A 25260-nucleotide genomic window follows, 5' to 3' on the forward strand; every position below is an offset into this window, starting at 1 on the left:
CTTGAATAAAAAATATGCAGTAAGCAAAAACGTCAAATGCAATTGATGCTATAGGAGCTATTTTATAACAGTTTTCTTGCAGCTAGCATATCTAATAAGAATAAATTATTATCCACTTAATATCCAATGACTGATAGGACAGCTTTCCAATAGTATTACACCAGGAATCAATAAGACATCTGTCCTTATTGTTAAAGTTTAATGAATACCAATTAGCTGGAAAAATCACATGGGGTTTCTGTGAATCAGCGATATGTAACTGCTTTACAGTGGGGTTTGAAATATTATGGCCTCACATAAAATGGATAGTTCACCCACAATTGAAAAGTGTCACCCTCATGTTGTTGCAAATGCATATTACTTACTTTCTTCTGCTGAACAAAAAATTTACTTTGTAATTTTTTCCACCATACAATGAAAGTGAATGGCAATTGAAACTGTCAGTCCCTCGTTTTGTGTCCCATACTAGAAAGAAATACAGGTTTACTTACATGAGGGTAAGTAAATGATGGCAGAATTTTCAATTTAGGTTGAAATATCCCTTTAAAGAATGCAGTAATTTGTTTATGTATTAAAGAGAGGAGCGGTTTAATCCTCTGGTGGCTTTCATGTGTGTTGTGTTAAATGGGTTGGCAATCATAAACACCCATCCACCCACACATGTTCCCTCTCTCGCTCTCTTTCTCTGGTTATTTTCTCTCATGTTTTTTTTTCACCCCCTCCTCCCCTGTCACTCTGTAGGAGGCACAGACCACTGTCATCCATAATGCAGTGGATGGGATTAAGGTACACCCCCACACAAACCCACTACCATCCATCCTCAGTTTGATCTACATCCTCACAATGCATTTCTGTAAATGTGACAATGGACTATGACATCTGCGTGTGTGTGTGTCTGTTGGCTGCATGCTTGACACTTTTAAAGTTTTCGCAATATTCTTTAGATACATGAATTAACACAAGTAAATTACTATACATATTTCTTAATGGCTTAATCTTATAGAAACGCATGTCATATCAAATAAAATTATAGATTTATAAGACACTCCTTCCTGCTTTTGTTCAGACGATTGCTGTAATCTAAATTAACAGTATTTTTAAAGGGTTCACACTAACATGAACTTTCATATTGTTCCAAACCTGTATGACTTGCTTTCATGGAATGAACACAGAAATGCAGAAAAAGGAGTTTTTAGGCAGTATGTTAGTCTCGTCACCATTCATTTAATTGCATATTAACTTTCATTTAATTTTCCATACAATCAAATTGAATGGTAACTGAGGCTATTATTTTGCCTAATATCTCCTTTTGTATTACATGGAAGAAAAAAGTCTTACAGGTTTGGAACAACATCACCAACAGTACCACCAAGATGCCACTGTTGGGCCCTTGAGCAAGGCACTTAACTCCAGGTTGCTCCGGGGCGATTGTCCCTGTAATAAGTGGACTGTAAGTCGCTTTGGATAAAAGCGTCTGCCAAATGCATAAATGTAAATGTCTGCCAAATGCATAAATGTGTGTGCGTAAATAATGACAGAATTGTCATTTTTGGGTGACTATCCCTTTAATAGTGATTTTTATTAATGATCTTGGTGATGGGAAAGGATAACTGACACATCAGATGTTTGTAGCATGAGGCTGTAGAGCAACTGTTGGTAATGTGTGTCATGATAAAAATATTTAACCTGCTGTATCAGGTCTCTGCGTTCCATTCTTACTGGGATTGAGTGAAGTAGCGACCTCTTGTGATGGATAACGAAATTGCAAATCAAGGGTACCTGATTTCTACCTGTGTTGCAGATACACAGATTCATATATATGGCATACATGTATAATGCAAAAATGTACCACCATATAGAGACAAGTGAGCATAGAAGCAAATAAGGCCACAAAACGTAATGTCACATGTCCCAATAATCCAAACGCACAAGTGTCCCAGTTAAGTGTTCACCCTAGATTTGGACTAAATTGTTCTGCCAGTGATAGCTGTTTTTTAAATCCCAAATTATGCTCTATTTCCCCTCAGTAAATTGACTGTTAGACCCATGTATGGGAAGCTGTCCATTTCTTCACACTCCATGTTTTCCAGTTTCTTCAAACAGGTGTAACAAGCTCTATAGTGCAGAGTAGATGATAGAATGAAAGAACTAATGCATTTTCAGGAGCTCCTGATAATATCACCCCACATATTGGTGGCCTATTTACAGAAGGAGCTGTTGTCCTTGGTGATCGCTACGGTTACATTGTGATAGGTGCGTAGTGCTGTTTCTCAGGTGACATACCATCCACTTGTACCTCATTTCCCATAGAGGCATCATTCTGTCGAACTTCCTCCTATATAAGAAGTAGTGTTCAATAAGTAGTAAGGTACAAGAGGCACTGCAATGTTGGGGATATAGTTTTATGTAGAATATAGCTTTTATATAACAGTTACTGTGTAATAAAACTTTTTAAGGACACATATTTTCAAATTCATTCAGTGTTGTCATTCACCAAAAAGTAGCCCCTGATTTTTAAACTGATGTATTTGTTCACTCAAAAAATGTATTTCTGTCATCATTAATTCTTCTTCATGTTGTTCCAAACCCTTATGACTTTCCTCAGTGGAAAACAAGTTTTCTAACATGTTAGAAAAGAATGTCTCAATCACCATTCACTTTCATTTAATGTTAAAGGGATGCAATAAAAGTGAGTAGTGATTGTGGCTGTCAGTACCTAACATTCTGCCCAACATCTCCTTTTGTGTTCTACTGAGAAAGTCAATACAGGTCTGGAACAACATACTAAGGTGTGTGTATGTCTTTGTGTGTGAGGAATTTGGCACGAGTTGGTGTTCTTTCAGCAAAATGTTAATGTATTGCCTAACTGTCATCTGTGGTCTGTCTGAATATTTTACGTAGGAGTCGTCAGACAGCAGTAACGCCACAGTTGAGGATGAAGAAATGAAAGGTAAGAATCAGCGATCCATCATTCTCCTTGAGCTAAATGTACAGCAATGTTACGGTTGTAACATTGTTACGGTTGATTCTTCAGTCATGTCTATGGTCTGCCCGTGTATAAGATTTTAAAGAAAAAATTAAATTAAAGGGGAAACTATAGTAGCTTTAAATATTTTTGTTGTATCTCTGTAATCATTTTTTATAATCATTTTTAAATGTATTTTTATGGAAAAATGTTCTCAGAAGCTTGCCCTTACTTAAACTTCCTCTCTTTAATACATTTCACCTTAATCGAATAAAACATTTTGAATTTATTTTGGTATTAATGTGTACGATTTGAATCGCTCGTCGAGCACTTCTCTCTCACCTTACAGCCTAGTTGATCCCACCAAAGCTCAGTAAGATCCATAACACACTTTTCCAATTCTCTGTTGTCCAATGACTGTTTCTTTGCCCACTCTAAACTTTTCTTTATGATTTTCTGTTTCAAAAGTGGCTTTTCTTTGCAATTCTTCCCATAAGGCCTGCACCATTGAGTCTTCACTTTACTGTTGTACATGAAACTGGTGTTGAGTGGGTAGAATTCAAGGAAGCTGTCAGCTGAGGAGATGTGAGGCATCTATTTCTCACACCAGAGATTCTGATGTATTTATCCTCTTGTTTTACATCTGGCCTTCCACATCTCTTTCTGTCCTTGTTAGAGCCAGTAGTCCTTTGTCTTTGAAGACTGTAGTGTACATCTTTGTATGAAATCTTCAGTTTTTTGGCAATTTCAAGCATTGTATAGCTTTCATTCCTCAAAACAACGATTGACTGAGAGTTTCTAGAGAAAGCTGTTTCTTTTTTTGCCATTTTTGTCCTGATATTGACCTTAAGACATGCCAGTCTATTGCATACTGTGACAACTCAAAAACAAACACAAAGGCAATGGTAAGCTTCATTTAATGAACCAAATAGCTTTCAGCTGTGTTTGATAAAATGGCAAGTGATTTATTTATTACTAAATTAGCAATTTAGAATGATTACTCAAGGATAAGGTGTTGAGTGATGGCTGTTGGAAATGAGGCCTGTCTAGATTTGATCAAAAATGACTTTTTTCAAATAGTGATGGTGCTGATTTTCATGATATCAGTAAAGTCATGACTATACTTAATGATCAGTTAAATGCCACTGGTGAATTAAAGTACCAATTTCCTTCTGAAACAGTATAACGCGCACACAAAAAGAGACAGTCACAATGTTGAGGGGAAGACTGCTTTATTAATCCATAAAGCAGGCAACAGTTCAAAAAGGGGCAAGTCCAGTGAAGAATGGTCAAGGGGGTGCGTAAGGTCGGAGCCGGGGAATCAGAAAGGGTAAAGGGGCAAATCCGGGAGAGAGTGGTCAACGATAGCGGGGGTCGAAGGGGGAAAACAGTTAACAACTAGGGACAAGTGGGAACGGAGACAGGGGAACAAGTTGGCAAGCTAAGAGGTAAAACAGTAGGGAGGTCAAAACTAGACGAGACTAGCAGGGCAACGATACGGGGAACTAAATACATACAATAACCAACCCGAGTGAAACGAAAGGGTTGTGATAGATATAGGGGAAGGTGCAGGTGTGAACAATGAAGGTGACGAGACGAGTGCAGGTGAATCTAATGTGTGGGGATAGGATGCGCGTGAGTGTAGGTGGTCATAATGTAGGGGTGATTGAGAAAGTGCCGGTGGTCATAATGTTCTGGCCACCGGAGCGTGCATGCTGAACATGAGTCAGAGGGGAGAGAGTTACGAGCGAGAGCTCAGTAATTGCATAAAGAGCGTGAGTGCTCGAGGGAGGAAAAAGAGCGTCACGAGCTCAAGGGGGTGGAGCGAGGAGCGGGAAGTGAGCACGCTCATGGAGTGGCAAGCGTGAGCGCTCGAGGAAGCGGGGATGGGGCAGAGGAGAGGGGTTCGTGACAGTACTCCCCCCTCTGAATAGGACGGCTCCTGACGGCCACGCTCGGCTGCGAGGAGCGCGAGGGAACAGAACGAGCGTGTGAGCTCGTGGGGACAGAACGAGCGTGAGAGCTCGTGGGGACAGAACGAGCGTGAGAGCTCGAGGGACAGAACGAGCGTGAGAGCTCGAGGGGACAGAACGAGCGGGGAGCAGAACGAGCGTGTGAGCTCGCGGGGGCAGAAGGCACAAAAGGGAGATGAAACAGTCCATGGGGGTCAATGGGCAGTTCAAGGCAAGGTCAAGGGGAACATAGTGGACAGGCGGGTTGTCGGGAGGTCTAGGGGGCAGCCATAGGGCAGAGACTGGGTCAGGAGGTCTGGAAGGCGACTGGAGGACAGGGACTGGGTCCGGGGTCTGGAAGGTGACCACCGGACAGGAATAGGGTCCGGAGGCCAGGGAAGAGGCCACAGGACAGGTAGAGGAACGGTAACAAGGGGAGCAGGCAAGACCCAGTGAGGAGAGGTTTCAGGGGCGGAGCCGTGAAAGGCGGAGTCGTGGAGGACTTGGGAGACTGAGCCTTGGAAGGCGGAGCCGTGAGAGACTCGGCAGGTGGGGAATTGAGAGACAGAAGAGGCGGCCGAGGGAGGCTCGGGGGCTCCGGAGGCAGAGCCGAGGAAGGCTCAGGAGACGGAGCCGAGGGAGGTGGAGTCGCAGGAGGCCCCAGGGGCGAGGCCCTGGTGGGCTCTGGAGGTGGAGCCGAAGGAGGCTTTAGGGGCTGAAGGCCTGGAAGGCTCAGGAAGTGGAGCCCATGGAGGTGGCGCCGTAGGAGGCTCCAGAGGTGAAGCCCTGGAAGGCTCTGGAGGCAGAGCCGAGGGAGGTGACGCCGTGGGAGGTGGCGCTGTAGAACGCTCCAGGAGTGAAGCCCTGGTAGGCTCTGGAGGCAGAGCCGGGGGAGGTGGCGCCGTAGGAGGCTCCAGAGGTGAAGCCCTGGAAGGCTCTGGAGGTGGAGCCAAGGGAGGCTTTAGAGGCGGAGCCACAGGAGGCTCCAGAGGCGAATCTCTAGAAGGCTCTGGAGTCTTAGGGAGCAGAGCCGTAGGCGGCTCGGGTGGTGGAGCCGTGGAAGGCTCGAGAGGCGGAGCCGTAGGAGGCTCGAGAGGCGAATCTCTAGAAGGCTCTGGAGTCTTAGGGAGCAGAGCTGTAGGAGGCTCGGGTGGTGGAGCCGTGGAAGGCTCAAGAGGCGGAGCCCTAGGAAGCTCTGGAGTCTTTGGGAGCAGAGCCATGAGAGGCTCGGGAGGTGGAGCCGTAGGAGGCTCTGGAGGGGAGCCGTAGGAGGCTCGGGAGGCAGAGCCATAGGAGCCTCTAGTGGCCGAGCCCTGGGAGGCTCGGGAGGTGGAGCCAGTAGGAGGCTCTGGAGGGGAGCCGTAGGAGGCTCGGGAGGCAGAGCCATAGGAGCCTCTAGTGGCCGAGCCCTGGGAGGCTTGAGAGGCTTGAGGGGGAGCCTTGAAAGACTCGAGAGACGAAGCCCTGAGAGGCTTGAGAGGAGGAGGAGCCCTGAAAGACTCGAGAGGGGGAGCCCTGAGAGGCTTGAGAGGGGAGGAGCCCTGAGAGACTCGAGGGGCGGAGCCCTGAGAGGCGGAGGAGCCCTGAGAGACTCGAGAGGCGAGCCGTGAGAGGCTTGAGGGGTGGAGCCATGAAAGACTCGAGAGGGGACGCCCTGAGAGGCGGAGGAGCCCTGAGAGACTCGAGAGGCGAAGCCGTGAGAGGCTTGAGGGGTGGAGCCATGAAAGACTCGAGGGATGGAGCCCTGAAAGACTCGAGAGGCGAAGCCGTGAGAGGCTTGAGGGGTGGAGCCATGAAAGACTCGAGGGATGGAGCCCTGAGAGACTCGAGAGGCGAAGCCGTGAGAGGCTTGAGGGATGGAGCCCTGAGAGACTCGAGAGGCGAAGCCGTGAGAGGCTTGAGGGGTGGTCGAGGCTACAGGCGCTGGCTCGCTGACCGTGGCGGACATGGGCGCTGGCTCGTTGGCCGTGGCGGGCATGGGCGCTGGCTCGTTGGCCGTGGCGGGCATGGGCGCTGGCTCGTTGGCCGTGGCGGGCATGGGCGCTGGCTCTCTGGCCGTGGCGGGCATGGGCGCTGGCTCGCTGGCCGTGCCAGGCTTCGAGGCTGGGGCCGTGACAGGCCTCGGGATTGGGGCCGTGTCAGGCTTCGGGACTAGGGCCGTGTAAGGCTTCAAGACGGGGGCCGTGTAAGGCTTCAAGACGGGGGCCATGTAAGGCTTCACGACGGGGGCCGTGTAAGGCTTCACGACGGGGGCCGTGGTAGGCTTCGAGAGGGGGGTCTTGGTGTGGAGCGCTGGTTCAGTGTCTGCCTCTCCCACAGTAAACGAGGAACCAACGCACAGCAGGGCGAGGTCGATAAACTGAGCCAGGTCGAGAGAGCAGCGACCACCAGGCATGTATGATGAGGCTGGCTCATTCAGTCCATTTTGAAAAATGTCTTTCAGAACCACCTCATCAAAATTCACTTGGTTGGCCAGGGCACAAAAATCAGTGACATAATCCTCCAAGGGTTGACTCCCCTGGCGCAAACACATGAGTCGAGCCGCTGGCTCCATAACGTTAAGGGCGGGGTTATGCGTTACACAACCACTGCCTTGCACGAAAAACTCATGGTAAGCGCCAGAAGAGCCGTCAAACCTCTCAGGGGGTTGAAGGCCCACGGCGCTCAGAAATGCGCTGGGAGCATAAACGGGCTCAGGGACAGACACAGGTAGAACAGGGTGACAAAAGTCAAACAAAGTGCTTACCTGCTGTCCCTGGGCCGTGAGTGCGTGGTAATCTCTCCCAGCCGCAAATTCGCGCTCCGAACACACCACGAAAATCCGCTCTAGAGAGCGGCGTAAATCCGTGGAGTACATTGTGACTGCTACGGTGAGGTTGGTTATTCTATAACGCGCACACAAAAAGAGACAGTCACAATGTTGAGGGGAAGACTGCTTTATTAATCCATAAAGCAGGCAACAGTTCAAAAAGGGGCAAGTCCAGTGAAGAATGGTCAAGGGGGTGCGTAAGGTCGGAGCCGGGGAATCAGAAAGGGTAAAGGGGTAAATCCGGGAGAGAGTGGTCAACGATAGCGGGGGTCGAAGGGGGAAAACAGTTAACAACTAGGGACAAGTGGGAACGGAGACAGGGGAACAAGTTGGCAAGCTAAGAGGTAAAACAGTAGGACAGTAGGGAGGTCAAAACTAGACGAGACTAGCAGGGCAACGATACGGGGAACTAAATACATACAATAACCAACCCGAGTGAAACGAAAGAGTTGTGATAGATATAGGGGAAGGTGCAGGTGTGAACAATGAAGGTGACGAGACGAGTGCAGGTGAATCTAATGTGTGGGGATAGGATGCGCGTGAGTGTAGGTGGTCATAATGTAGGGGTGATTGAGAAAGTGCCGGTGGTCATAATGTTCTGGCCACCGGAGCGTGCATGCTGAACATGAGTCAGAGGGGAGAGAGTTACGAGCGAGAGCTCAGTAATTGCATAAAGAGCGTGAGTGCTCGAGGGAGGAAAAAAGAGCGTACGAGCTCAAGGGGGTGGAGCGAGGGAGCGGGAAGTGAGCACGCTCGCGGAGTGGCAAGCGTGAGCGCTCGAGGAAGCGGGGATGGGGCAGAGGAGAGGGGTTCGTGACAAACAGCAAAATCTGAACATTATTCAAACTTTTTGCTGCCAGTGTACATATAATCACATGGTGTGCTGATTAATTAATCAAATTATACACAATTAATCACAAATATAAATATCTGCTGAGAAATGTATTATTAAATGTATAAAGATGACATAATTATAAATATTTAAATAATTACAAATAATATTTATGTGTTTATGTATTATATAAAACAATTATATTCAGATAATTACAATGCAGTGAATTATTGTGGCAGAGTAGTTAAGCACTGATAAGACTATGCATTAAGTGGCTTTAGAATACAATGTATTGTTTATTTGCATATTATTAAAAATAAGCCAATCGTTGGCCTACAGTTCACAGCAATCCATATTGTAATTGAATTTGTCAGTCAGTCTGACATTTATTATGAGGGCTTGTCTAAGGACCCGTCAATGTACACCTGCATCAGACAGATGCTTTTAGAGCATCTCACTTTGGTTGCGTCGCGTCATAAACCTAAATATTTTAGGGTCGCTGTGTCAAGTTAAACGTAGTTTAATGCTTAGAAAAACAGGTCTTAAGATACCTGAGTTCAGAATTGTGCTCCATCAAGCTTTGTTTTGAATGCAAGTATGCCTCCTTGTTTAGTGCTGTCTGTTGAAGGGTTGGTTTGTTCTCTGCACAAGCTGTGCTTTGCCTATACAGCTGTTTTGCAAGTTTTGCTTACTGCCCCCTGGAGAAAACAGGTGGTACTTCAAGCTTGAATTGCTCATTAACATGATTAATTGCATTAATTTAAATTGTGTTAGTTTTTATACAATTAATTGCAGTGAATTAAAACTACAGCCAAAATATATATATATATATATATATGTATATATATTAGAGGTGTGAATTTTCACTTGCCTCATGATTCGATTACGATTCAGAGGGCAACGATTCAATTATAAAACGGTTCTCGATGCATCACGATGCATCATGTCCTCCAATTCTTTTATTAAACGAATCTGTGGCGATGGATGTACAGGAATTGCAGGTGATGGCCACTTGGCTGGCGTTACACATCGACTCCATCACTCTAGATTTTGTGTCACTGAACAGAACCGGTATTGCGGTCTCTGTGAAAAAACTCCAAGAAGGGATTCTTATCTCGGCTCCAGGAGGAAGCAAAAGCAGGTGTTTTCCATGACCAAGTAAGGGCGGAGATCCTTTGCAATAAATGTGGCAATGGACTGTGTGATCTTTGCGCTTTCTGAGTTCTGAGGTAAATTTTATATCATTGTTGTTATTGTTGGCTGATTAGCTGCGTTTTGCATGGTTGCTGCTAACTTCAGCTCTGTGTGAAAAAGGGAGATGTGATTCCTCATATTTGTTGTGTTGCCGAAGTATTTAATCTTGCTTCGACATGTCTTGCACATAGCATATTTTTTATCAAGCTAATTTTTCTACTTATCTTAGTAAAAACCAAAATGTGCACAAATATCTGCTTTCAAGAAGTTATGTGCATTTTTAAGCAACGGCTGCTGTCGGATTGACAAACTCAACTGCCAAGTGAATTGCTGTTGACTGTAGGCTTGTTCAATAAAATAGGAATAAAACAAACAATATCATGACTTTTAAAGCCACTTTTTATATTGTGTAATCAATGATTTACTCATCCACCACAATAATGTAATATGCAATTATTATAATTAATGCAATTATTATATTTATGATAGGCCCTACATATTATATTTATTATTTTTATATTTGAATTGTTTATTGTTTATAGTGAATTATCTTTATTTGGGCACTTTTTCTAAGCAAATATTCAAATGCAATTCATTCAAATAATAATTGGCATGTCATGTAGTTAATTAGATAAAACATTTATAAATTGACAGTCATCATTTTTATAAATTCAGAGTTAATTGACTGTTAGCTAACTTTTCTCCAAAAACTGAAACGTCATTACCATCACACACTACACTAAAATCCAGAAAGCTGATCAAGGTCATGATCAGATCTTTATTCTAGGACATGTGGTAAATGTTTTAAAATTGATGACACATAGCTTCATAACAGACGTTTCTAACAAAAGCTTTTAAGTAGTCAAAAATTACCCTTATTGAAAATGACCCATACACAGATCTTTAAAGTGTCATGGTCCTTTAATGTTAACCTGGGCAATTTCTGTGCACTTCTGGGATCATAAACTGTGCTCTGGATTGATGTCACTCCTACTATCTGTGTCTGTGTCAGATCTCTCTACCCCAGAAGGCAAGGGCATCTTGTGATAAAATTAACCTCTGCGAGAAACAGAGACTGACTATTTTAGAGCATGTGTTTGTGAGTGTATGTGAGGAGAGACTTGCCGCCAAATTTCTGGGCAGACAGTGTGCATGACAGGAGCATGATGATGACTTTAGTGATCAAACAAAAGATACGGTGAGAAGGGTGTGTGTGTCGTTCTTTTAGGTGGTGTTAGGAAATATCTGGCTGCCTGAATTATTGTGAGACAACTGTGGCATTGGGTTAGCTTTATAACTGCCAATGTGGTACCTCTACTTAAAGGAATTCAGTTTGAATAACAGTTATTGGAATAGAGGCAGTGTATGGAATGACTGTGAAAACCAGTCATTTTAGTGGTTGGGATGTTTATTCTTACGGCAGGGTTAAGTTTTAACTTTTGAATGTGCTGAGAAGCAACATGCTGTTATTTGAAACCTGTTAGCATGCTTTTCATGATCCTCGTGTTGTTCATTTTTCTCATTCATTATGAATTTTTTTTCTTTATTCAGGCTTTGGTTAGTGTTGTTCAATTGCATTATTTTCCATTAGTCAATGTGCTGTTTGATTAAAGGAGTTCAGTACAAGTTGAGCTAAATGAATGGCACTTATGTTATATATATATAGACTGTTGATTACAAAAGATAATTTATTTTTTAACTTTGTTCCTTGTTGACTTGTTTGTAAAGACAAAACAGAATATTGCATTTATGTTAATGCACTTATGGATGTCAATGCTAAAGTCTTGAAAGTCTAATTATTAGCAAATCTAAGCATTCACAAATGTAAAATTTCTGACACGCTGTAACTCATCAGCTTGGTTTTAGTACACTTTAATAGTACATGTATATGAATTGTAAGGGTTCTATTTTCAAGAGTCATTAAAGTTGTAGAGTTGGGTTTACAAAGTTCCGAGCGGTTTTGAGGATAAAATTATTGCTGGATTTGTCAAAGTTTGCCATTTTTGTGACATCAAATCTTTTAAAGACAATCAGAGTGTCGTTTGAGGGACTAAGTAACAAGTAAAGCAGATATCCACAAGCAGAACTGCATATTCTGCTTTGTTTTCTTAGTTTTGTCTGTGAATTTAGCTAAAATGCAGTCCAGACATTTACCGATTTAGTCAAAGGTATGACTATGCAAGACTAATTTGACACTAATGTGATAAAGTTGCTTACTGTCTGTGCAAAGCTATATCCAATGTTTAATCTCATGACAATGTAAGGTCTCAAAACTTGAGCATTTTACTCACAAGAATACCAGAAATGGACCACCATCTACAGCAGTTACATCAGCATTGACATCTGAGCATAACTAAAAGTTAATTCACCTGAAACTGTAGTTTCATAACTATTACTAGGACTATTTGGCTTTACAACTCAAAACTCCCATTTTTTGTATGGAAGTGGTTTTAAATACTGTTTAATTCCCCAATAGGCTTCTATTTTAAGAGCATTAATGTAAATACAATGAGCTATATTAGAAATTACAAGTCAAAATTATTGTCTTTGTGAATTGACAGCATCCGTAGTATAGAGCCTTACTTGTTTTGAACCATATCGTTTCATTCATTTCTACCCATTATTTTCTCAAATGCAAAGAATTCAATGTAGAAAATGCACATATGAAATGAAACCACACTTCACATGAAGATGCGAAGACATCTGGCTCTTTCTGGAAAACCTAGGAGTTGAGTGGCGGCAAAATCTTTAAAATAGGATTGAGCAATTGACGTCCGTTTGACCCATGCTCTCTGTCTCCCATCTCTCTCTCTCTCTGTCTCGCTCTGTGCCCTGTTGGGGTGGGCATGTCACAGGAAAGGTTGTAGATAACAGTTCAGTTCAGTCAAACCCCAGTACACAGCCTGAACCCAACCACACACCATCAGGCCCCTCCCCCACAGTCTTCCGTAAGTGCCATCTGACTGTCATGACCTCATGCATTTCACCCGCTATCAAGTTGTCCCCTTGTGTATGCAAGTATTTATGTAAATCAGATTAGCACTGTGCACCAAAAAGATCTCTATTAGAGTCTATTAACTGACTAAATATGTTCCATGGGGATTACCCAGTCATAATTTTCATAAAGGCCACAGGATTAATACCACTCCCTGTTCTCACTGGTTAACAGATGAGTCATTGTTTTTAATCAAAACTAATCATTTTGGTTTTCTAATGTCTATGACCAATTAACCAGTCTCTGGTTGTTTCTCTGTATTTATTTATAGTTGTTCACACTAAAATGAAACTTTTGTCATCATTTACTCTCTTAACTTATAAGAATTGAAAGCATATAGTGACCACGGCCTGACAAAAATGAAAATAAATAAAATAAGATTAGTCCATATGACTCGTATGTTAATATTCCATGTCTTCTGAAGCTGAAAAGCACTGAAAATCTTTCTCTTCATCACAGCTTTAAAGTTAAAAAAAAATAAAAAGGCAATGAAAGAATAATGGATTAAATGCTGACAGAATTATTATTTTTAGGTGAACTATTTCATTAATGCCACCACAAACAGGATGGATATCCCTGCCCCCCCCTGTATTCTCTTCTAAGCTTTATTCCACTCTGTTATTTTTGTCCTGCTTGATTTTGGCCCAACAGCTGCCACAAAGTTCACCGATCTACTGGGTGTGGTACGCCGTGGTTCAGTGCCCACATCTGATGCTGAGGGGGGAAACACTACCACTCCATCTGTTGTGTCTGCCCCCTCCACTCCCCAAACCCCCAACATTCCCATACAAAGTAAGTCCTTGAAGGACCAATATACGAGCAACAAGTGTCAGATAATTTAGGGGGGAATTCACAAAGAATGAATTGCACCTGGTAAAAGCAGTGTTTATTTGCATGTGCTGTGTGTGTGTTGGTTCAGCATCATTCTACAATTGTGATAGAGACAGTGCATCTGAATTCAGTTTTATGCAAAAGTTTGGGCAGCCCTGATAATTATCATAATTTCAGTTTATAATCTGCTGGTCTTTTAAAGCAGCAACTTCATTTGGATATAATTTATACCTTATGGAAAGAGTAACATTTCAGTTCTGAAATAACATTTATTGAATCAACAGAAACAACACAATGTGAGTCATAACAAAAACAGAAAGGTGCAAAAATGTGGGCAACTCAATTGAATTATCACATCATTATTTAGTAGAGCCTCTTTTTGCTGAAATAACAGCCTGTAGTCGCTTCTTATAGACACTGATTTCTGAATTCTGGCTACAGGTATTTTGGACCATTCTTCCTTGCAAAATGTCTCCAGTTCAGTCAGCTTTGATGGTTTTCGGGCGTGGATAGCATCATTCCATAGATTTACGATGATTTTCATGTCTGGGGACTGGGATGGCCATTCTAGAACATTGTATCTGTGTCTGTGCATGAATTCCTTGGAAGATTTGGAACAATGCTTTGGATCATTGTCCTGCTGAAAACACCAACCCCGGCATAACTTCAACCTCTTGACTGATTCTTGAACATTCTTAAGAATCTGCTGATACTGAGTGGAATCCATGCAACCCTCAACTTTGACAAGATTTCCAGTACCTGTGCTTGTCACACAGTCCCATAGCATGATGGACCCTCCACCAAATTTTACAGTAGGGACTAGATTCTTTTCCTGCAACGCTGTGTTCTTTTTCCGCCATTTTGGTTGTGACCAAATAACTGTCTTAGTTTCACCTGTTCACTGCATATTATTCCTAAATAATTCTGTCTTGTCCAGATGAGCCTTTGCATACCTCAAACGACTCTGCTTGTTGACAGTACGCAGAAAAGGCTTTTTCCGTAACACCCTTCCATTGAGCTGTTCCTTATGCAAGGTGCGTGGAATGTGGAACGATGTACAACGACACCATCAGCAGCCAGATGTTTTTGGAGCTCTTTGGAGGTGGTAGCTAATTTCTCTGCAACTGAATGGCATATCACTATGATCTTTTCTTAAAAAGACAAATTATCATGCAGCATCAGAGGGGTGCACAAACTTTTGCATAAAACTGTATATGCTTTATCAATAACACTTCTCAATCATTTCATTATCATTTGTTAAATCCCTGCTGCCATGGTCAATAGAAAATGGACACAAGCATCTCTTTTAAATGAAATTCAGATTACAGCCTGCTTTTCTCGGGCAGTAAAAGCCCTATGTTAATGGCAAATAGTAGTTTTGTGAATGAAGCACAGTCTACTGTATAATGATATTTAAATATAAGTTTAAACTCGTGTTTGCACGAAGTGACAATGACTTAATTAATGCAGGGCGATATGATGATATACAGTGCATTCAGAAAGTATTCAGACCACTTAATTTTGTTTTCACATTTTCTTAATTTTCAGCCTTATGCAAAAATGCTTTAAATTATTATTTATTTTCACATCAATCTACATTCCATACCCCATAATGACAAAGCAAAACCAGATATTTGATATCTTTGCAAATTTATGATGCGACAAGTTAGTACACCTGGATTTGGGGATTTTCTGCCTTTCTTCTCTGCAGATCTTCTCAAGCTCTGTCAGGATGGATGGGGACTGTTGGTGGACAGCCATTTTCAGGTGTCTCAGGAGATGTTTGATTGGGTTCAAGTCGGCTCTGCTGGGCCACTCGAGGACATTCACAGAGTTGCCACACTTGTGTTGTCTTGGCTGTGTGCTTAGGGTCATTGTCCTGTTGGAAGGTGAACTTTTGGCCCAGTCTGAGGTCCTGAGCTCTCTGGACCAGGTTTTCATTAAGGATATCTCTGTATTTTGCTGCGTTCAGCTTTCCTTCAACCCTGACCAGTCCCTGCTGCTGAAAAACACCCCCACAGCATGATGCTGCTACCACCACCATGCTTCACCGTTGGGGTGTTATTTCACAGGTGATGAGCAGTACCTGGTTTCCTCAAGACAAAACACTTGGAATTGAGGCCAAACAGTTCAATCTTTGTTTCATCAGACCAGAAAATCTTGTTTCTCACAGTCTGAGAGTCCTTTAGGTGCTTATTTTGTGTCTTGCACTAAGGAGAGGCTTCCGTCTGGCCACTCTGCCATAAAGCCTGGATTGGTGGAGTGTAGCAGTGATGGTTGTCCTTCTGCAAGTTTCTCCCATCTCCACACATGATCTCTGTAGCTCATCCCGAATGACCATCGGGTTCTTGATCCCCTCTCTTATCAAGGTCTTTCTCCCCCAATTGCTCAGTTTTGGCCGGGTGGCCAGCTCTAGGAAGAGTCCTGGTTGTTCCAAACATCCATTTAAGAATTATGGCGGCCGCTGTGCTCTTGGGAAACTTCAATGCTGCCTAAACATTTTGTAGCCTTCCCCAGATCTGTGCCGCGACACAATCCTGTCTCTGAGCTCTGCAGGCAGTTCCTTTGACATCATGGCTTGGATTTTGCTCCGATATGCATTTTCAGCTGTGAGAGCTTATACAGACAGGTGTGTGCCTTTCCAAATCATCTCCAATCAATTGAATTTGCCACAGGTGTACTTCAGTCAATGTGTAGAAACATCTCAAAGATGATCCAGAGAAATGGGATGCATCTGAGCTAAATTTCATGTGTCATAGCAAAGGGTCTGAATATTTATTCAATGTGAAATTTCAGTTTTTTCTTTTTAATAAGTTTGCATAGTTATCAAAAATCTGATTTTGGTTTGTCATTATGGGGTATAAAGTGTAGATTGATGTGACTTTTTTTATAAAGCATTTTCGCATAAGGCTGCAACATAACAAAATGTGAAAAAAAATGAAGGGGTCTGAATACTTTCTCAATGCAGTGTATATCGTGGCAACGATATAAAGTGTCAATCGTCAAATATTTTGTTATATTTGCAAATGGTTGTAGGGGAGGTGTTAAAAAAAACTAAAGCACACATGCGACTTGATCTCGTTCCTTTTCAATGTGAGTTGGCTACTTGCGGCGATACAAGCGACAGCGAACTCTGTGTCTAGATGTGGACATGTCCAGTGACTTGAGAAAGTTGAGATGTTTAAATGTATGCAAATTAGGAGCGATTTTTAGGGGTGACAACCAATAGGAGTGAAGAGTGTTTCAGTGGAACTCACATCATCCATCTTCTGTGTGATACTGGAGTCGAGTGCAGGAAAGGAAGAGAATTTAACGTTTATGTGAGCTGTTTCTGTTTCTCTTCTGTATGATTCGTCTGCAACAACATGGATGAAATAAAATTACAATTGTTAGCAGTCTGAGTCAGTTTGATTCCTACATTGTTAGATTGTTCATCTTGTTAATCATATAATGCAAAGAGGACTGCTGCAGTTTATATAAAAACACTCTTCCCTGCAGAATCTTAATTTTACTTTGTTTCAAGTTTGAAATAAAATGTTCAATTTTACCAGCAAATATGTCTAATTTTTATGATTTTCAAGAGATATGGCCAGACGTGCAGTCCACTAATAACTTTAGAGCGACAGCAGTAGGAACACCCACTAGCGTTTTCACAGTACATGGACGAGCAACATGAAGTGATAAAGTTGCTGCATCTGTTTATGGAGCTTAAGAGGAATTGTAATATCTGCCATCATTTTAGAGGCAGAATGTTTGTTTTTTGTTTTTTTAATAAGGTGCGCCAATGAATCCTGACCAGAAACATGTATTTTAGACCCCATGAAATCAGAATTGGAGTTTTAGTTCATGTTGGTTAGCTTTGAGGCCATCTTTCTTGCTAGTCAATCCACTCGGCGGCCATCTCTCGAACAACTATTTTTCTATGTAAACAAGCGGCACACAAGAGCAGTGCTTATCTACTTGAATGGGGAAAGACTGAAATCTCCAAAATGGTTTGTAAAGATTACGATCAAAGAACATTTCAAATCAGCAGTAAATTCCTACATCATTAAATCATAAATTGTTCTTCTTTACCTCAGATTACGATAAAATTTAAATTTTCCCGGCTTGTATAGCTAATGCGCAAGCACATTCTTGAATTGATTGACAGGCGATGTCTGTATCTAAAAGGTGATTGGCTATTTTACCTGTAAGGAGGGACTTCGTTTCTACATCCGTTGACCGTTCCAATTTCTCCCATTCATTTTAATAGAAGTGGGCCATCTCTATTTAATAGTCTTTGATGTAGTCTTAAAAGTTGATAAAATTATCTTTTAGCATATAAATGATAGTCTTCCTCCTGCAATAAAATGTACCAAAATATTGATGATTTGTCTTGCATTCTTCACATTTTGTTCTAATTAAATATTCTCTAGGAATAGAATGTCCCTCCCCTAATTCCATCTGCCAATGACTAGCAATAGCAAAGTTGCAAATCACGGTTCATAGCTATGACATAACTAAATCCTATCAATGGGACTAGGCTATCGATATGTCCCGTCCCAATTTCCTGTTTCAATAGAAAACACATCATCACAGGAAAGTAGGGTCAATTTTTATTTCACGTTGACTTTAAAGAAAATTGTCTTCATCAACAAGACAAGTAATCTTTCATCAAATCTTCATCAACAGCACTTCTCTAATGCTTTTGCTTTAACATACTCATCGCCCATTCTTAATTCATTGTCCAACAAGTCTGTTCATCCATGTTCATCATCTTTTTTCCGTTCTTCTGTTTCGGTAATTATTCATCGCCAAACTCCAGTGTCACGTTTGACTGATCTTGTAAGTAGTGTGCGCAGAAGTTCAGCCCCCCAGACAGACAGTGAATCATCAGCGCACAGCAGACCCCTTACTGCCCCTGGCCCTGTATCTGACCCATCCTACCCCTCCCCTTCCCAAAAATCTTCCAGACCCCTGCCGTCAGCACATTGTGAGTACAATATCCAATGTCAGCATTTCTGCTAGCATTACTGGCACAATGCATGAGGTTTATTAACCTAGGAGTGACCTGTAGAAAGGCGGCAATGATGCTAGTGGACTAACAAGCGTATTGAGCGTACTGTGTGGATTTTAAAGGTGTGTAATCTTTGTGCCACTAGCACCACCAAATGAAATTTGGTGATTAAATTTGTGGTGATTGAATTGTATTTTACCCTTCAGTTATTTTAAGTGTGGTTTCAGAGGCCTGTGACTAACAGAACTGGAAAGGAAGTGATGTGTGTGAGGGCAAGTAGTATAGGTGGCTGAAATCTGGGTGGTTTTCAGACAACCTGTTTTTTTATTTGCGTGCGCTTGCCTTGTTTAATGCTGCAGCTTGTGTGAATTAATGCAAAACGGCACAGATATTAGAAATAAATAACCTGCAGACCAAATGTTTGTGTGCTTTAAAAGATATAAATTTGCATACCATTAATGGTTTTCTGTATGTACGTTAATACTGTGAGTTTTGTTAAATGTACTTCTTTTTTTACACTTCCATAGTACGCAAACAGGAGATTATCAAAATCACCGAACAGCTAATTGAGGCCATCAACAATGGTGACTTTGAAGCCTATGCGTAAGTCACTTATGTGTGTGCATCTAATTGTGAAATTGGGAGGTTTTTTAACCCAAATAGAGAGTAAATAAATAATGTGATACTAAAACTTGGCTTCAATTCTTTCTAGTAAAATCTGTGACCCTGGACTCACCTGTTTTGAGCCAGAGGCCTTGGGAAACCTGGTGGAGGGCATGGACTTCCACAGATTTTACTTTGAAAACTGTGAGTGGAGTAGAAATAGTAAATTACAGACACAGTATCTTAACTTCAGAACCAGAATGTTTTATTATTCCTTCAGAACCTCAAATAGAGTATTCAGTTATTCTGTTTTCTTTTTTCTTTTTCCATATGCAATTTAATTTATGTCTTGATCACTGATGTACACTCACTAAGCACTGTATTAGGAACGCCTGTACACCTACTTATTCATGCAATTATCTAATCAAACAATCGTTTGGCAGCAGTTCAATGAATAAAATCACGCATATACTGGTCAGGAGCTTTAGTTGATGTTCACGTCAACCATCAGAAAGGGGGAAAATGTGATCTTGGTGATTTTGACCGTGGCATGATTGTTGGTGACTGGCTGGTTTGAGTATTTCTGTAACTACTGATCTCCTGGGATTTTCACGCACTACAGTCTCTAGTCTAGAGTTTACTCAGAATGGTGTCAAAAACAAGAAACCTCCAGTGAGCGGTAGTTCTGCAGACGGAAATGCCTTGTTGATGATAGAGGTCAACAGAGAATGGCCAGACTGGTTCGAGCTGACAGAAAGGCTTCGGTAACTCAGATAACCACTCTGTACAATTGTAGTGAGCGGAATGGCATCTCAGAATGCACAACATGTCAAACTTTGAGGCGGATGGGCTACAATAGCAGAAGACCACATTGGGCAATTTATTAGGACCATAATGTTCATAATAAAGTGCTTAGTGAGTGTATTTACAAGTTGAAAATGCTTATAGACAGATATTGCTGTTAGTTTGAATTTAGGTATTCCCCAAATCATTACATGTTACTGTTGGTACATGGCAATGTTTAGATTTTTTACATATATTATGTCTGTATAGTAGAACTTCAAAAATATTACCCTGTATTTATATTCTGATATCCTGATAACTGTCTCGTGCCATTCCAGTGCTGTCTAAGAATAGTAAGCCCATCCACACTACCATCCTGAACCCTCATGTTCACCTGATCGGAGAGGATGCAGCCTGCATCGCCTACATCCGTCTCACACAGTACGTGGATGTGCAGGGCCGGCCGCGCAGCAGTCAATCAGAAGAGACGAGGGTGTGGCATCGCCGGGAGGCCAAATGGCAGAATGTCCATTTCCACTGTTCGGGAGCTCCTGCCGCCCCTCTGCAGTGAAGGTACATCCTCTCATAAAGTTGTAAAATACGATTTAATATTAGTTTTTAAAAAATAATGCTACTCATGATGATACACTGCTTGGTACTGCTTATATACAACACTTCTTGTTCCAGTAAATATTTTTCATGGTAGGTTTATTTTTAAAACTTTTTTTAAGGTTTATTTTTAAAACCTATTGACCATTTCCACTGTTATTGCCCAGGAAGATAAACATTAATTTAATGCACATTAACCTATAGAGGGGCGTATTGTCATTGTATGGGGTGACTTGTCTTAATGGAAATCTGCCGTTTTGACACCGATTTGAGAAGAACAATTTTATTAATTTTAAATTGCTTTAAATGTGCAAAAAGCCATATTCCACCACATACCTGTATGTGTATTTATATGCATGTATATGCTTTCACAAAAAGCATATAAATAAAACACTAAAAGATTCAAAGAACAGCAAAAATAGAAAAGCTAACATGCTAAAATAATAAACTATTGTTTTTTCCACAAATATTGTAATAGAACTGTATACAATTACATTTAAAGCAACTTAAAAATTCTATTTTCTTTAAGAACTTGAGCCTTGCTAGTATGGTTTTATTTTGTTCTCTTGTTTACCCAGCTAATATTAGGCCACATCCACACTAGTTCGTTTTTCTTCTTTCTCTACGTTTTGGTCTTCCGTCTAATCCATACTGATATGCTGTTTTTGACTGTGAAAACGGAACTTTGCAAAGAAAGCCTTCCCTATTGGATGCATTTGAAAATGCCATTTTCTAATTATAGTGTTGTGAACAGGGGAAATGGAGATATCTGAAAACTATGACATATGTTTTAATGTGACACAGTTGTGCGAAATGGCCCTAGTCACAACTAGCCCTTGTTTCCCCTATACTCATATGTTCATGCATATCTCTGATAATTGTCTGCTAATTTCATGGCACTTCTTTTAACTTATTTTGTTGTAAGCTTTAATTAGAAAAGAAACATTTTTAACAATATTTTTCCACAGGTTGGGCTAATTGTAGCCACATCTAACCAGAGTGCCCAGTCTGAAATGCAGAGAGAGAGAGAGAAAGAGAGGGAGTACAGTGATGGGTGGCTGTGAGTCTGCAGTGCCTGACCCTCCCACACTGGGCACCGCCTCCTTGCCTGTCAATCATGTCACCTGCCAATCACTTTTGTGCATTGTCCTCTATCTCATCGCCCTATCAACTTTACCCCTCCCTCCCAGTCCCTCACCCTGTATCTTTTACACCTGTGCTGAGACTGTGTGGAGTGGGACAGTCTTTGATTAATAAAGGCCGCAAGTCACCCGTGAAACGTCATGCTTTCTGTCCTTTCCAGTCTCAGTAACGACCTTTTTTCCACTGATTCGCCGTCCTCATTTACAGTATGTAGATTTTTGATGTTATTATTATGATTAATATTGTCATTAGTATTATCACAAAAGCAGTTTTATGTGTCACTTTTACCATTCATATTCTGAATTCCCATGATTTTTAATTTATGTAAGACTTTTGTTTCTGAGAGCATGAATTTTCCAATATATCCAACAGCGACCGTTTCTACAGTGATTTGGAGAGATAAATATGGTTACCATTAATGTACAGGCTTCTTGATTTGTTTCATGGTTGAAAGCTCAAGCTCGCATACAACAAATGCATCTGTCCATGTGTGTTAAAACATTTCTGGACATTCAATCCATCTATATGACTGTATGGGGCAGAGCCTGATTAAGAACTTAATTTGGGGCCTTCCGGTTTTTACATTTATATTTATTTCTTTCAATCATTGCAACAGATTTGGAATAATTGAGCATCTTTAGTATGCCCAGATAAATTACTCTTTACTGGCTTATTAGATAAACAATCATTGGTTCTTGGAAAAAGCCACAATAGATTTTGTAACTGTTTCGTCTCTTATGTGACACCGATTAAAATGTTAGTGTTAAATGTCATTGGTAGTGTTGCAATATGAGAGGTTTTCAAAACTTTTTTTTTTTATTATTATTTCTTTGGCTAAGCCAGTGGATAGATGTGTTAGGAAGGCTCTTGCCTCTTGCAGTTTGTCTTCAGCTTGAAAGATTAAATCAAACTTTATTCATACCTCAACGGAAATGCAACCATTATAGGTGAACCGTTGTACCAGATGACTCATCATTAATGTGTTTTGTATGTCTTCACATTCTGCCTAAGGAAAGACATCTTTAGTTGAGGAATTCTGTTTCAAAAGGTGGCAACTGTATTTTTACTGTGTACCGGTAATATGTATTCATAGTTTAGGCTTAGAGTTACTGGACAGCATAAAATATCAGTTGAATTTGGGAAATTTGGCATAAACCGTACCTGCTTGATTTACTTAAGATCTTTAGTAACATACTTACTAGCATACTAGCAAAGCAGGGGCGGACTGTCCATAGGGAGAACTGGGACTTTTCCCAGTGGACCTGCCACGAAACGGGGCCAAACAGCCGAACACCCCCTACCCCCAATAGTTTTATATTTCAGATGATGGCGAAAAGTTGTTGAACAAAGGAATGTTCCTAATGTGAAGTGTATCTGAAACGGAGCTTAACACATTACACCTCATGCAACTCTATGCTAGTGTCAGTCTACTTTTGAAGTGATGGAGGTTGTAATTGTGGTGAACTGAATGGTCATGTAACTAATGTGAATGGAATGACCCCGGAGGCTCATATGCTGTTTGCGTCCTCAGGTCGTATTTGTTTATTTGATTTTCTCAACTTCTTACGCGTTTCTTAATTTCATGTGCATTACACACTGTTGTGCACTGAGTAGTAGCCACATGTAATATCGGTGATGACTACTGACGTTTTTATTGTTGTTATTATTTGAAAGAAACTAAGCCGGCTAAAGCGCCTCGAGATCTTTAAAGAAAAAATTACATATTTATCTTGGAGAATAGTGACCCCATGAGGCACATGGATATGTGTTTATGCGCCGGTATTCTGCTTCTAATAAGGTTGTCTCATTCTTTGAAGTTTTTTCTTGTGTTTTGTCTGAGACGAAAAGTGATCCAATACTGCACCTGTGTTTATAAGAGTGATCAAAGTCCCACACTTGTCCACTCCCTTAACAAAAAGACAACAACAAAAAAGCAGCATGTAAAAAGGTGTACAGTTCTCTGTGTTTAGTAATGAAAATAAACATGATAATGAGTGAAAGTGCACATCACAATCAAAACAGGACTCACTGTATTGAAACTACAGTTTACTTGCATTTCAGCTGGAATTTCTTTGCATGAGAGTCACTTGAACACTAGGTTTGGTGTTATTTCTTGTTTTGATTTAATTTTTTCTATTGATTGCTGATTTCCCTTAACCTTTCTCTTATTTGTTTGATCAGCTTTAAGTGCATATAATATTTTTGTCCCAAGATGATGCTGACAATAGCAGTGTTAATAATTAAAATTATAACTATGAAAATGTTGATGATATTAAGACTATGGAAATGGTGATATTTCTACAGCATGCTTTTGTATTAAGTTCATTGTTGTCAATGACTGATATTTATATAAATTAATATAAGATTACTCATTTGTATGTGACTGCTTGACTTCAGAGAAGCGCTCGCAATATTAGTAATAATTACTGTATGCATGTGATCACTAATATTTCAGAATATCTCCTTAAGTCTACCGGCAGTGACATCATACTGTGCTTTGCAGATGCTCATTACTGAATGGCCATTAAAATCATGTATTGTTTCAAACTTTTATCTTCCTTTCATGACAAACAGTTCAAATAGAAGCAACATCCACAGTAATTCCACTTGCACCAACAACCCCATCTGTTTTCGAACAGGACTGTTTCCACCCCACTCATATCATTGATCTAAATGGAAACGGAACTGAATAGTTTCTCTGAAGTTGAGTCTTCTCACAGTAGCCCTCTTTTAGTTTTGTTTTTCTGTATGAGATAAAATATTCTCTTTGATATCCGATAATTCTTACTCTTGTTATTGCTCGGTTCTAAAACATGCTCTGTGTTTCCCTGACTTACGCAAATGTGTTCAAAAATTATGAATAAATTAGATTATTTAAATACTGAAGAATCTTGTTCATGTTTCTTCAAAATTGATGAGCAATATATTTTTTACATGGTTCCCACGGTCATGGGAAACCAGAATGGATGAATAAAATATCAAAAGCCATTGACTTTTCTGTAGTGAACATTTGTACACTAAGTATAATGCATGTACTGTATACTGCATGTATAATGTAAAATATACACTCGCTGGCCACTTTATTAGGTACACCTGTACATCTACTTATGTGATTATCTAATCAGTCAATCAGTAGCAGTGTAATGTATAAAAACATGCAGATATGGGTCAGGAGCTTCAGTTAATGTTCGCCATCAGATTGGGGGGGAAAATGTAATCTCAGTGATTTGCATAAGTGTTGGTGCCACACAGGCTGGTTTGAGTATTTCTGTAACTGCTGATCTCCTGGGATTTTCACACATAACAGTCTTTAGAGTGTCAAGAGAATGGTGCAAAAAAACATCCAGCTAGCGGAAGTTCTGTGGGCTAAAAAGTATTTTTAATGACAGAGGTAAGAGGAGAATGGTCCAAGCTGACAGGAAAGTGGCAGTATCCCAAATAAACACGTGTTACAATAGTTCTATGAAGAAAATCTTTTCTGAATATACAGCATGTAGAACGTTGAGGCGGATAGGCAACAGCAGAAGACCCCTCCGGGTACCACTGCT

At 41.0% G+C, this 25260-nt stretch overlaps 1 protein-coding gene across 25 annotated transcripts in view; it reads left to right on the forward strand.

Moving 5' to 3' along the window:
• The window catches only part of LOC127623107 (calcium/calmodulin-dependent protein kinase type II subunit beta-like), a 108145-nt gene extending 83458 nt beyond the window's left edge, over window positions 1-24687 (forward strand). For 11 of the 25 annotated variants that reach the window (XM_052097547.1, XM_052097483.1, XM_052097447.1 and 8 more), the window contains 6 exons: window positions 742-786; window positions 2902-2950; window positions 19102-19177; window positions 19287-19381; window positions 20299-20533; window positions 21538-24687. In XM_052097547.1, the coding sequence (XP_051953507.1) occupies window positions 742-786; window positions 2902-2950; window positions 19102-19177; window positions 19287-19381; window positions 20299-20531 (498 nt within the window). In that variant the 3' untranslated portion in view covers window positions 20532-20533; window positions 21538-24687. Of the gene's footprint in view, window positions 1-741; window positions 787-2901; window positions 2951-12607; window positions 12701-13398; window positions 13540-18382; window positions 18551-19101; window positions 19178-19286; window positions 19382-20298; window positions 20534-21537 lie in introns of all 25 variants that reach the window. The other 14 variants (XM_052097366.1, XM_052097382.1, XM_052097390.1 and 11 more) reach the window with 3 other exon arrangements.
• Window positions 24688-25260: the final 573 nt, after the last annotated feature.

The sequence above is a fragment of the Xyrauchen texanus genome, chromosome 3 (assembly GCF_025860055.1).
Source record: "Xyrauchen texanus isolate HMW12.3.18 chromosome 3, RBS_HiC_50CHRs, whole genome shotgun sequence".
In the NCBI taxonomy this organism is placed as follows: Eukaryota; Metazoa; Chordata; class Actinopteri; order Cypriniformes; family Catostomidae; genus Xyrauchen; species Xyrauchen texanus.